Raw genomic sequence first — 15,000 nt, 5'->3', positions numbered from 1 at the left:
ATATACACACGCACATACACACACACACACACACACACACACAGACAGACACACACATACACACACACAAACAAACAAACAAACACACACACACACACACACACACACACACACACACACACAGACAGACACACACATACACACACACAAACAAACAAACAAACACACAGTATACACACACACATAACCATACACACACACACACACACACACTCACAAAGACAGAATGAGGTGATACAATGGTATTTTTCAGGTCGTTAAAGGAAATTGATAAAATTGATAGGGAAATTTTTGGTTTAGGACAGGAGAGTCAAGATACCATATGAAAAAATGAAAGAACTAAATCGTAATTCTAAAAATATTTTCAAACGTTTTTCCATATAGATGTATCAACCCCTATGGATGCTTATAAGTTGAAGAAGCCTGAACTAGAACCATAAGTAAATCCAAAACTAGATATAATCATTGGAAAAAATAAGAATCTCAAAAGTTCGCCTTCTCTCCAGGTTATTAGAGTTACGTAAATGCAATTAAGTAAATACACATTCGGGCACATGTGTCTAACACTCGCAGTACCATATATCGGAGAGAACAAAGGTGCTCTAGAAAGGGAAAACGGGTAGTTCTCCCTTCGACCCCCACCCCCACCCTTTCTAATACTGAGACGCTCTCCATGACTCGGGACAAGATCTTCATGAACATCATCACTTGGGGGCATACACCAGGGGTCGCGTAGCTTCTCTCACACACCGGCACCAGTCCCCACGGTCTCTCCGAGCAAGCTCCCATTCAGACACCCTCCCTTCCCACTCTAAACAACTCTCAATGGGTTTGATCAACTTACCCCAGCCTCCATCGAGGGTTGTCTTTTGTGGAAACAACGCTGAATAGGATCAGTATCAGGGAAACGTGCCACATATTGCCCATATAGCCGGAGTTGACGTTCACGAATTATGCTGAAGGTAATTTGCCTAGACTGATTCTCACAGTATCTCTGGTTTGATATGAGGTCATTCCAGCGATACCTCATGTATGTATGTATGTATGCACGTGTGTATGTATGTATGTATGTATGTATGTATGTATGTATGTATGTATGTATGTATGTATGTATGTATGTATGTATGTGTGTATGTATGTATGTATGTATGTATGTATGTATGTATGTATGTATGTATGTATGTGTGTATGTATGTATGTATGTGTGTGTGTATGTATGTATGTATGTATGTATGTATGTATGTATGTATGTATGTATGTATGTATGTATGTATGTATGTATGTATGTATGTATGTATACACGTATGTACTTAAGTATGTTTGCAAGCATGCATGAATGCAAGTGTAGCAAAGTGATAATCGAATACTGAAATGCCTTGGCTGGCTGTTTCCTATATAAGGGAGAAGAGACCTATTGGTATATGAATAGACAGATATTCATATATGCACGCATATAGATAATGTTGATTGGACATGTGTTTATATATGCGAGTACATGGGTATTGATGTGTCTATTCAGGGTTCCATTATATCATTGAAACTCAAGTATATAAATTGTATATAACCTATTAAGTGATGTGAATTAATACAATAAGAATCTGAATATTTATTATAATTTATTCATAAACACAACTATTCCTATTCTGTGGGACATAAGTTTACATATTTGGTATCACAAAAATTAAGCAAATAAATTCTAACATTTCATTATGTGGTGCCTTTTTAGATACAAGTACTTATTTCTAAAATCCGTTATCTTTGATATCCTAGAAGAAAATTTCTGAAACCTACAAAGTCCAGGATATCAGATACTGTTTTTAGTATATTTTTGGTTTTTATTTTCAAAGACTGGATTGTTTTCATTTTTCAATTAACAATTGAGATAATTGTCCATATAGACTACAGTCTGCTTCATTCACACCCAGAGTTCTCTAGATGCCCCTCCTTAGAAAATTTAATATAGACTGGGACCTCATTGAGTGATTATGAAAACAATCATTACCTCACGTCTCACTGACTGAAAATCCGCTGCCCCAAAGCAGCTGGTAACGATCCTCGGGTCCTCCCATAGAGCCCGCTCCAAAGAAATGTTTGATCGTTGTATAAAAGAGACAATGTTCCCATCTCATCGGCGTACAGTAGTCGAAGGGGCGAGTCATTGGCTATCAGTTTTCTTTTTAAGGAAAGATTAAGGAAATACAGCCGAGGTTGATGAGATCCTGGGTTTGTTCCTGGGATCGAGTACCAGTCCCTCAGGGCTGCACCTCTAGATGGGGGTGAGTGTACCAAAGGGCCTTAGGGTCATACTCTTAAACCTTTCGCCAGTTTTGGTGAATGCTTTCTACTGTTCGAGTATATAATTTAGCCTGCTTTTCTAATTAAGTGTATTTGACTCACTGGCTACTCTATAAAATCCACCTGTAATTTTCTTAATTATAACCAATTATGTTGTAATATTTTACTTTCTAATGTTAGAAAGCGTTTGTCAAAGTTGGCGAAAGATTTTAACCGTAGAGCCCTTAAAGATGAGAAGCCAGGAGACGAGTTCTTCAAACTCTCATTTGGATCACCACATGCAGGTATGCGTCATTGGTTTCTGCTTATGAGTAAGTGGATGAATAACCTGTGAACTTTAAACGTTATAGATACTGTTCTTCGATGCTGCAAATTTATCATATCAGCAAGAATAGAATTATTACCCAACGGGTCCTACCCCGACATCAGATCCATTGCATTAACTTGATCTAACCTGTCTCTCTTCTGGTACGTAGAAAGAATCAATTTTATTTCAATTATCCAAAGTTGAGGAGAAAACCCACCACGCGGATTTGAAGCAGACTGTACAAATATGCATAAAAACCACTATCATCGACTTAAGGTTTAAAACTGTGTGTGTGTGTGTGTGTGTGTGTGTGTGTGTGTGTGTGTGTGTGTGTGTGTGTGTGTGTGTGTGTGTGTGTGTGTGTGTGTGTGTGTGTGTGTGTGTGTGTGTGTGTGTGTGTGTGTGTGTGTGTGTGTGTGTGTGTGTGTGAGCACTTATTTTTCACATGATTGTTTAGCAATTTGTACTATAGAATCAGACAATTCCTATTCTGTCCTTTAGTATGTTCTGAGTGACATGTAATACATGTGTGTCTGTGAAGAGTGAACACATGGTTCGTGTTTGAATATATGAAATTGCACGTGTATGCAAGGACAGTGCACAGTCATTTCTCCGTTAACACATGCTTTGGTTACAAAATATATATGTTCTTCCTTGCAAATATGTGTCTTGGTTGTTGAACACACGCTTCTTTCTCGGAGCTCCTCTTAGCATTTTCCTTTCGAGATCAAGAACAACTTCATCCTCGACTGATGGCGATGAGACGTTCGATCTTGCCAATTTCGATCTCCTTAAGTCTCTGCTCGTCGGCTCCTTTGGCATCTTTATGGGGCTTCCGGAGGTTAGGAGATAATTTCAGGGTAACCAGGTGCCCTCTGCAAAGATGCATTCATTACTGTATGCGTTTGGTATGTATAAACTATTATCACATGCATCTGGCGTATAGGTTAGAAGACAGTTTGTGAGTTGCTAGATAACACCTACAAGAAGATAATTACTATTCCATATATTTTGCGTATATATATACATATGTATATATATATATATATGTATATATATATATATATGTATACATATATATACACATATATATATGTATATATATATATATATATATATATATATATGTATGTATGTATGAATTTTCTATCTATTAATCAATTTATTGCTTGCCTATATATCTATTCATTTTTTTAAACCCCTTTTTATTTATACCGTTGCATTCTAAGAACATCCTCCCCGTTGTATCTCTGTAACTTACTTGTGTCCACCAACAAGAATAATCGGATGAAACCTGTTGAATGCCACGCAGACCAAAGTCACTTTCCGTCTCTGTACGATATTCTGTACGCACAGCGGTCGACATTTCCTTACGAAGAGATCATACACATGGACCTTACCGTCTTCTGTCGCAGCCACCGCGACACTGCTGCTGTAAGGCGCCCAAACCACCTCTGCCACAGGTCCTCCCAGGTCCAACACGATCAGAGCGGCCCTGTTTTTTTTCGATAACATGCTCGTCACAAATTGTTTTATAGATAACTCACAAAATATGTTATGTGTGTGTATATGTTACGTCAAAAATAGAATATGGAAACGAAGGTGAAAGGAAAGAGGGATTAAGATGAAAGTGAATATATACCCACGCAGAGAAACGTGGCCCTGTTTTTTTTGATAACATGTTCGTCACAAATTGTTTTATAGATAACTCACAAAATATGTTATGTGTGTGTGTATGTTACGTCAAAAATAGAATATGGGAACGAAGGTGAAAGGAAAGAGGGATTAAGATGAAAGTGAATATATACCCACGCAGACAAACGCATACACACATACACACAATAATCCTTGTTGGAGATTTTAATTGTAATGAGGTCAACTCAGAAGAGTAGGACGCGAGTGGCAAGGCAGAGTTCTGGGGAAATACCCCGTCAAGTATTGTAATGGAGAATACAATGGCCGAGTGTGTAAAGTGATGGATTCGAGTAAGAGGGAATGACATCACAAGATTAGAACTGCTACTTACCAAAGAGCCATATAGCATTAGATCTTTGAACTACTTTTGCCCCAAAAGAAAAAAAAAATGACCATGTAACAAATAAACTTCTGAAATTTATCTGACAGATGAGGGAATAGAGCCAAGGGATGAATTATATTGACAAAGCAGACTCAATTTTTGAGAGGAAACGTCCTCAGGATTTGATTTTTTTTAAGCAGATTAGGGGGAATTCATGAGTACCACGGGAACTATGAGGATATAGAAATCTTTCTCTACATTTACAACCTGGGAGTGAACAAATATGCGCTAAGGATTAGTGAAAAGAAGCAGATATAAGATTGGTTCAACAAGAAATAGAGAAAGCGAAGAAGCAATAATACAAAAGAAGCTGAGAAATAAGGTGGAAATGACTAAAGAAGAATCTGTAGGGTCTGTAGGGTCTATCAAGGGGGGATTCAGACACAATGCAGTATTTCAGGAGAATTCAGCTCAAGCATAAAAAATGAATGAAAATTTTCAATATCTCTTCTCAATAGAGAACAGTTCTTTAGAGGAAGGCGATGTAAGCAACTATTCAAGTTTAGAAGACATTAATGTAGAAGTTAGGGGAGTCTTGGATCACGAGTTCAACACGTGATCCAAGACCATGGTGAATACACACACACACACACACACACACACACACACACACACACACACACACACACACACACACACACACACATATATATATATATATATATATGTATACACACACACACACAAACACACACCTTAAAAATATATGAATGAGCACCGACCCCAGCGGGTCACTGCATTACATTCATTGTTATTGAGGCAGATCTTTTGTTCACCTGTGATATTGGAGCCAGACTTTGACCGTCCAGTCCGCGGCACACGAGATGAAGACCTTGGCGTGATGGTGATTCCAGGCCAGAGCGCGAACGGGGGCAGTGTGCCCAACATAGTGAAAGAATGCGGTCGTCGTTGACGTAACGGCACCCTGGTAAATAGTGCCTTTGTCAGTGCCAACCAAGAAGATATTGTGGTCATCAGGATGGAAAGCGAGGCATGTACCGGTTCCTGGAAAAAAATAAAAAATAAAATAGAAAACTAACTCACTCTCTCTCTCTCTCTCACTCTCTCACTCTCTCACTCTCTCACTCACTCACTCACTCACTCTCTCACTCACTCTCACTCACTCTCTCGTTCACTCACTCTCTCGTTCACTCTCTCATTCACTCTCCCACTCACTCACTCACTCACTCACTCACTCTCTCACTCACTCACTCTCTCACTCACTCACTCACTCACTCACTCACACTCACTCTCTCACTCACTCTCTCACTCACTCACTCTCACACTCACTCTCACACTCACTCTCGCACTCACTCTCGCACTCACTCTCGCACCCACTCTCGCACTCACTCTCACACTCACTCTCACACTCACTCTGACTCATTCTCACTCATTCTCACTCATTTCCATTCATTCTCACTCATTCTCACTCATTCTCACTCATTCTCACTCATTCTCTCTCTCTCTCTCTCTCTCTCTCTCTCTCTCTCTCTCTCTCTCTCTCTCTCTCTCTCTCTCTCTCTCTCTCTCTCTCTCTCTCTCTCTCACTCTCTCTCTCTCACTCTCTCTCTCTCTCTCTCTATCTCTCTCTCTCTCTCTCTCTCTCTCTCTCTCTCTCTCTCTCTCTCTCTCTCTCTCTCTCTCTTTCTTTCTCCCTCTCCTTCAGCGGGGAGCTTCAGTTATGGTATTAGGTCTCATATAGTTCATTCATGCAGCAATTATACATCAGGCCACTTGTCAGATTTACTAGGATGCGCAAGCGGATTTTTACTGAAACGATTCTTGCATGTCTGGAAAATAGTCTATATAGTAAATGCTTTAAAAAATAATTATCTACTAAGTTGGAAAACGTACTTATAAATTATATGAGAGTGGTGATCACATTATTTTAAAAACCATAGTTCAAAAGGCCATGATCAAGTATTGAAATCTATAAATAACAAACTCGAAAAAGTGTACATTCTTTCTTAAGACACACAATCCAAACCCACAAACGTGATTTATTTATCACTATTCGAACACGCTTATCTACAAAGCTGGGACTGGCCTAAGGGAGACTCTTTGTAAGTAAAAGGCTGTCAAAGAATAGACACTTTCTTACTCTCTAAAGAGGATGTGTTGGATTGCTCTTTTGGAAAGGACTTGATTTATAAACTTACAAAAATTCTTAATTATTTTTTATATCCTAACCTTCTCAAACAAAGCATAAAATCTAATAATCAGACCTGAGTCCGAGTAGGTACATTCTAAATTGCTGATAATTGATCAAATAGACATACTAATCTTTGCTTTCTAATCATGTTTGGTTAACTGGAATAATTTTTACTACACTTGTTAGCGTTATAGTAAATAGATGTGATTAGACAGGAATCTCCGTGGACAGTGATGTTTACAGACAACAGTGTGGGTAGTGAGAGTCTGAAGGAAATCGAAGAAGAGGTGAGGAGGTAGAGGTAATCCGTAGAGAGAAGAAAGATTTAAGTAGACAGGAGCAGGACTGAGTACTTGTGTGAACACAAGGGAGATTACAAGAAACGGTGTGGCTGCAAAGGTGTAGAACAGACGAAGAAAGGTGAATTCAAATATTTAGGGTCAAATGAACAAAGTAATGGAGATTATAGTGGAGAGATAAGTAAGAGTGTACAAACTAGATGGAATGGGTAGAAGGCAGTGACAAGAGTGATCTGTGACAAAGACTGTCTGTGATTTCTGAGATTTTCGACGATAATGACGTCAGCCATATTGTATAATATGAAGAGTTCACCAATGATAAAAAAGACAAGAGACACAGTTGGAGGCTGTAGATTTAAATTTATTGCGCTTCTTAATGAGAGGACAAGGTAAGACATAATTAGAAAAAATATATATGTTAAAGGTCAAGCGTCCAGCTCGGGTACTTCACTTTGGGGACAAAACTGGAGGCTTGCCTAAGTGTCTTGGCCAAATGCGAATGAAGAATGAGGACTATATGGGAAGGAGGATGCTGGAGATGGACCCATCAATCAAGAGGAAGAGAGGAAACTCGGAGAGAAAGTTCAGTGATGAACGAGGGGCGTGTGATAGTACTGATAGTAAGTGCGATAGAAGAAGACACAGGACATAGAATAACGCGGACACGAGTGACTCGCTGTGGCGACCCTTACATAAGTACAGACTCTTCCATCGATGTCCTCACCTTGTAGAGCCTCTTTGTCCCCGTTGGACGCTTTGGTCTCGCTGGTGGGGAACGCGAGGACGTCGGAGCAGGTGAAGGAGGTCCGGTGGACGAACCACTGACGGACTCGACCGTCCATACCAAGGGAAAAGAAACTGAGGTCAGATCCCGCCTCAGTTGGAATCCATTTGACCTGACGGAGGAGATGGTGCGTGATGAATCAGAACCTAAGAGAGATAATCACTTTGAGCTGCGAACTTCCTGTTCTATTTACAACCACTTTCCATTAATTTTTGTGCTCTCTTACTTACTCGACAGACATTCCTCTTGCATCCAATGCCCAGCAAAAGATCTTTAAGTTAATAGTGTAACAAGCTACATAATCATTCAAATTAGATAAGCAAGGCACTAATGTATGCATATATGCAAAAAGCGCACGTGCACACACACACACACACACACACAGACACACACACACACACACACACACACACACACACACACACACACACACACACACACACGCACACACACACACGCACACACACACACACGCACACACACAAACACATACACACACAAAAAATGATAACAAAGGCCTTTTCCTTACTATAATCAGTGTGGCCGACAAAAAGTCCACATGTGCAAACAAAACCTATTACCATTTCATCTCAGCACCTCCGGGATGTCGTCCCTTTTACATCGCGACTCCGTTTGGGTCACAGACAATGCAGCAAGGCACAACTTCTCCCCAACATTTCCACACATAATCAATACCTGCACATTTGTAGCTTTGATATTCGTGGACACGTATATCTAATGTGTTTGTGCCACACGACGTCATTAGGAACCATGCGTGCGCGCGCGCGCGCGTGTGTGTGTGTGTGTGTGTGTGTATTCACCTTGGTCTTTCACCTTGGTCTTTGGATCACGTGTTGGACTCGTGATCAACAGCTATTTCCCTCCCGGAAGAGAGCTCAGAGCTCGTATGACCGATCTATGGGTAATGCTATGACCTTACACACACACACACACACAACTCCCCGCCCACGAGAGTCAGAGTAACGACCCGAAGCGCAGCGACACCGAAATAATTTCGGCCCTGGGCAGGATTCGAACCAGGTTCTGCGGGCACCACCGTACCAGCAGTCCAGTGCTCTATCAACCGCGCCACCGAGTCGTGTGTGTGTGTGTGTGTGTGTGTGTGTGTGTGTGTGTGTGTGTGTGTGTGTGTGTGTGTGTGTGTGTGTGTGTGTGTGTGTGTGTGTGTGTGTGTGTGTGTGTGTGTGTGTGTGTGTGTGTGTGTGTGTGTGTGTGTGTGTGTGTGTGTGTGTGCATTTACATGTGCTCTCCCAGATGTCAGGACTCAAAACTCACTTGCAATACGGGGAGAAGATGCTTGCCCGTGTTGATGGACGAGGAAATGATGGTCGGGTCTGCCCTCGTCCTGACGTCGTAGACTACAACATTCCCGTCGGTTTGGCCTGTCACCAGCACGCTACGGACCTAGTGAGAGGAAGAGCGAAATTAAGTAATATATGACACAAAATCATGATATATATTACTGGAATAAGAACAAAAAAAAAGAAAGAGATATTGGAATAGGAGAAGAATTGAAAATATGGAGAAGAAATGGAAATAAGGTATGAAACTAACAGAAAGTAAAAATAGAGCATTTGATAATAGGGAGACATTAAATGTAACTGGAAGAAAAACGAAAGAATTAATAAATAACAAAGACACAACAAGTAACAGGAAGAAAAAGAGTAATGATGACTAGGTCTATTATACTGGAATAATAAATAATAAAAGTATTAATCTATGTTGTGATTTTGATCCATATCATTCAGTTTCAACCTCTTTTTGTATAGATAAAACAATGATATGTGAGCATAACGACGCAAAATGTAATTGCATAGTACTAATGTATCATAGATAAGGTTCAGATGTCCTCAACAATACATACACTTGTACCCACATGACCTTGCTTCATGATTCTTGTAAGCTTGAATTGAGGCATATGTTTATATGCGTGTAAAGTCTTTATGAGAATGTGTTTACGTGTAGAAATACAGTATCTATATCTTATTGCTAAGGTGAAAGGAGTTTGCAAGTACGCATCACCAAACTCGACTCGGTGGCGCGGTTGGTAGAGCACTGGACTACGAAGTACGGTGGTGCTCGCAGTACATGGTTCGAATCCTGCCTAGGGCCGAAATTATTTCGGTATCGCTGCGCTTCGAGTCGTTACTCTGACTCTCGTGGTCGGGGAGTTGGGTGTGTGTGTATGTGTGTAAGATCATAGCATTACCCATAGATCGGTCATACGAGCTCTGAGCTCTCTTCCGGGAGGGAAATAGCTGTCGATCACGAGTCCAACACGTGATCCAAAGACCAAGGTGAAACAGTGGGTCAGATTAAGGTGGTTTACCTTTGGATGGAACTGAATGTATGTGATGCCACAATTGGTCTTGAAGACACGTTCAGGACTCGAAGGATTCTTGAGGGTGAACAGGCAAAGCATTCCCTCGGACTCCGGACCTGTCATGTCCCCTGAAAACGAGGAATGCACAATCAGAATGTGTTTCGAGATGATTTTTTTTTTCTTTTTTTCCCGAAGAAACAGCAATTCCGCTATTCAAAAAATAAGGAGGGGAAACGGAAGGAATTGTTTATATATTTTGTTTCCTTATCCGCTTATGAATTTTATCCTCTGTTATTCTATTCATTTATCTACGAACTTATTTGATTATTCATATACTCATTTAATCATTTATTCATCTGTCTATTTATTGAGTATTTTTTCATTTACAGTTATTCGTTTTTACTCATCTATTTCTTTATTTATTCATATATTTATTCATCTGTTTATTTGTTTATTTATCCGTTTATTTGTCTACATACTTATCTATTTAAATGAATTTAATTTCATTTTATTTTATTTTATTCTAGTATTAATTTTTTATAATTGTTTTCTTATCTTTTTTGATAAGGAAAACTAAATTTAAGGAGGAATAATATTTATTTCTTATTATCTAATAACTTTTTTTTTTTTTGTCAGTTGCAAAAATTAGTTTGCATTCTACACTTAGGTGATGTCATGACATTAAAATGCCGTAGGTAAAAAAATTTAGTGGTAGTGCTACATAAGACGAAAAAACAGTGATTTTTGCTCATTTTTAGGAATGTCTAAAATATATATATATATTTCTATAAGTCCAACTCAACTCTAAATTCAATGAAAAAGAATTTATTATGATGATTATTAATATCTAATTCAAGGTATTGATTTGCTAAATTTTGAAAAACAAAAATGGAGATAAAGTTCTATAACAAGAGACACATGTTCATTAGAATATCATTAGACTGAATGTGACTAACTAAAAAAAATCAAGAAGATAACAACAATGTCACGTTTGAGCGGGATAAGAAATATCTTCAAAGATCTATGACAAATCTGATTTTTCTTATCTCAATAGGTCTTCAACAAGACAGGTACGATGATCAATTTCAGATATATGTATGAAACATTTTAACTGAAATAAAAAGTTGCGCGCACACACACACACACACACACACACACACACACACACACACACACACACACACAGAGAGAGAGAGAGAGAGAGAGAGAGAGAGAGAGAGAGAGAGAGAGAGAGAGAGAGAGAGAGAGAGAGAGGGAGAGAGAGAGAGAGAGAGAGAGAGAGAGAGAGAGAGAGAGAGAGAGAGAGAGAGAGAGAGAGAGAGAGAGAGAGAGAGAGAGAGAAAGAGAGAGAGAGAGAGCGAGAGAGAGAGAGAGAGAGAGAGAGAGAGAGAGAGAGAGAGAGAGAGAGAGAGAGAGAGAGAGAGAGAGAGAGAGAGAGAGAGAGAGAGAGAGAGAGAGAGAGAGAAGGAAAATAATTATAAAAAGGTTAGAAGCCTAAGCCAGGAGGCACGTAGCTAAAACCAAAGCCGCCACTTGTGCCCTATGTGCTTGGACTGTTGGAGCAGGTAATAGTGACTGCTGTAATTTGAATAGGTGTGCGGGACTCGAACCCACAACTGAGAGAATACGGGACAACCAAGCTTCCTATTGAGCAACCAGCGTACGAATATGGCAATAAGCCAAACACTTTTTTCCTTCTAGAAAGAGGTTAGGAAAGAAAAATTACAATTAAGCTTGAATATGTCATACACTACAGTTAGACATATACTTATGCATATTATGCACTGTAGTAAAGTGTCATTTCCTTGTTTGTTATGCCCCATTTTAATAGAAAAAGTATATAATTTAATCAGAAGTTTGGGTTTGTAATCAGAACTTTGATATTTCGAAATGTTCATATTTTTCAGGATTTTTTTAACTTATCATTTCTTATGATTAAATTAACAGAATATATATTTATTTTATGACACAAGCTTATCAAAAAACAAACAAGTAACAACAAATGAGTCATAGAGCAACTCAAGCACGTCAGAAATGACCGGATTTCGTGGATTTGCGGTTGTAGTCCAGGTTTCACTCCAGCCCCCAGATATATGTAGTCCCCCTTCATTTCCTCATTGTAGTGGCCCTGGTAACTCCGCTCTATCTCCTTCACATCTTGATGGAATCGCTCGCCTTGTTCTTCTGAGTAGGCGCCCATATTTTCCTTGAATTTGTCCGGGTGAGCGTCCAGCATATGAAGTTTAAGTGACGTCCTGTATCCCATGGCGCCAAAAGCGTTTACCAGATCCTGCACCAGCTGCTGGTAGTTTTCGGCTCTGTGGCTGCCTATGAACCTTTGACAACTGCTATGAAATACTTCCATGCTGTTCTCTCAATCCTACTGAGCTTATTGGAGAATTCGGTAGACTAAATCACCTTCTTTATCTGAGGTTCAACAAAAATTTCTCCTTTGATTTTGGCATCAGATAACTTTGGTAAAAACTCCAGAATGTACTTAAGGGCGGCTGATTCCTGGTTGAGAACCTTCACGTACTGCTTCATCAACCCCAACCTAATGTGCAGTGGCGGCATAATCCTGGGATCAACCAGTGTTTCCCACATGACGTTCCGGGTCTCAACTACAAATTCGGTTCGATGTTCCCAGTTATTCCTGTTGTATTGGTGATAGTTAGCTCTCCTATCCCAAAGGCAGAGGAAGCATTGGAATTTGATAAGGCAGAAAATCTGCCATCTAAGTCTCCAATGATTTCCCAATTGTACTGCAGAGTTTCCAGGAAGACTTTCACACTGTAGTAGTCTTCCTTCAGGCAGACTGTATGGGCTAGGGGCAACGTCGAAAACTTGTTTCCATTGTAAATGAGGAGCAGCCTTCAGACTTGTGTGGAGCTTTCTATGAAGATCCGCCACTCCTTGGGTACAAACGGCACCCCATTAACGTCAAATAGTCCAGGCACATCATGGCAGAAGCCTGGCGTTAAAGCCTGAAAAAGGTTCGTGCAGACTTCTCTGACTTGTCACCTGCTCCTGTGTAGAGCTGTCTATGAAGAGCCGCCACTCCTTAGGCACAAACGGCACCCCACTAACGTCAAATAGTCCAGGAACATCATGACAGAAGCAGGAACCACCCCTAAGGGTGTAAAAGCCTGAGAAAGGTTCTCTGACTTGTCACCTGCACCTCCTCCTTAACTAAGTTCCACTGCTTTATCCTGCATTGGACTTGGTCAAACACATATCCCTGACCAATTCATTTACTTCTTTTTAATTTGGGAAGTGAGGAACTTCCTCTGGTACTTCAGGCAGGTAAGCCAAGTCCTCAGCATCCATCTCCTCCTCTTTGTCAAAATACTTGTCTTGGACTTCACCTGGATCAGGTGCCACTGGCATGGGATAATTGGAGCAGTGAGAAATTGGAACAATTGGTAATGGGAGACCTGGTTACTGTAGGAGAGAGGCGAAACGCAGAGTATGGGTTCTAATATATTTGACGTTTCGCCCTGCTGGGCGAAACGTCAAATATATTGGAACCCATACTCTGCGTTTGGCCTCTCTCCTACAGTGCTGTTGCAGTCGTTGCTGCTTTTACTAGAGATCTGGGTAATGTACAACAGCAGCATTCTTTCCTTCCCGCCGCTTGCTAACATCCACCATACAAAAAGCAGTTTGTGGAGTGGTCTGTTGGCTCTAGCCAGACCCGTGGGTTGAAGAATTTCAGGGACCTTTTCTCACCTCGCAGCATCCACCCTTCCAGCATCTTCTTACAGTGCTTACAACAGTAGTGAGGGGCCCAGGGTTTGTGCTGGTCCCCAACTGATATCCCGAAGTAGTTCTGGTAGGCTTCACAAAACTTCATCGACGTTTCCAAGGAGAATATTTTGTCTCTCTTCTTTATATACTTGCCGCATATATAACAGAAGGAGTCGGGGGGGGGGTCGACAGCCTCTTGAAACCATATGAAAACATAGAAATATATGCAATCAGAAAACAAGGATCTTATAGATCTAAGAGTATAAATTACAAACACGCTAAATGAGCATACATGTATAAAATAAGTAGGTCAATTCAGGCTATAGTCATCAAATCTTGAAAAAAAAATTGTCTTTAGTTTCAAATTGCACTAACTGCACTCGAAAATATGACATAAATTGCTTTTAATGAAAATCTAATTATTTTTTGGCTAAATACTAGTAGCTAGTCTAGAATTTTTACAAAACCAAACTTATAACTCTTTAATAGCTATTTAATCTATTCGGGTCCTAATTAAAAAAAAAAAAAAAAAAAAAGTTATTACAAACTTACTTAGTGTTATCCGGTAATTAAGTCTTACCCGGCATATAAGAGGCGGCAAAAAGATCTGGGTATACTGGACTCCAGCTCAGTGCAGAGACCACTAGCGTCCGCGACTTGTCGTGGTTAAATTTCCACAAAGGCAGCAGCGATCCTTCAAGAGGTCGAAACTCGTCGCTACCGTCCTCCCAGTACTTAAAATCTAGAAAAATTAGAGAAATGATTTTTCGGTGGTGATAGACATTTCACGGTAAATAGGAAAGAAAAATAGTATTGGAGCAATGATAGGTGAATGGGGGATAAGTGTTATGTAGACATACATATATTTTTGATAGCGAATAGTTACATTTTTTCACAGATCTGTAGTTTTTTCTTGAATAGAACTTAGCCGATAAAATGATGATACTAACTCCATACCATTATTTATTTCTAAAGTGTTACTTATTTAATATTTA

The 15,000-nt window shown here is 39.9% G+C and overlaps 1 protein-coding gene across 1 annotated transcript in view; it reads right to left on the bottom strand.

Annotated features, from left to right (window-relative positions):
- Positions 1-3,038: 3,038 nt before the first annotated feature.
- Positions 3,039-15,000, bottom strand: part of LOC143026040 (dynein axonemal intermediate chain 1-like) — a 45,617-nt gene continuing 33,655 nt past the window's right edge. Inside the window, exons 7-13 of the mRNA XM_076186030.1 lie at positions 14,586-14,747; positions 10,265-10,386; positions 9,211-9,339; positions 7,855-8,026; positions 5,456-5,684; positions 3,864-4,097; positions 3,039-3,477 (exon numbers count right to left, since the gene is read on the bottom strand). Of these exons, the coding sequence (XP_076042145.1) occupies positions 3,342-3,477; positions 3,864-4,097; positions 5,456-5,684; positions 7,855-8,026; positions 9,211-9,339; positions 10,265-10,386; positions 14,586-14,747 (1,184 nt within the window). The 3' untranslated portion in view covers positions 3,039-3,341. The remainder of the gene's footprint in view (positions 3,478-3,863; positions 4,098-5,455; positions 5,685-7,854; positions 8,027-9,210; positions 9,340-10,264; positions 10,387-14,585; positions 14,748-15,000) is intronic.

Source organism: Oratosquilla oratoria, chromosome 6, assembly GCF_046742065.1.
Source record: "Oratosquilla oratoria isolate Oo_2021 chromosome 6, ASM4674206v1, whole genome shotgun sequence".
Lineage (NCBI taxonomy): Eukaryota > Metazoa > Arthropoda > Malacostraca > Stomatopoda > Squillidae > Oratosquilla > Oratosquilla oratoria.
This window is presented reverse-complemented; position numbering and strand designations above follow the sequence as displayed.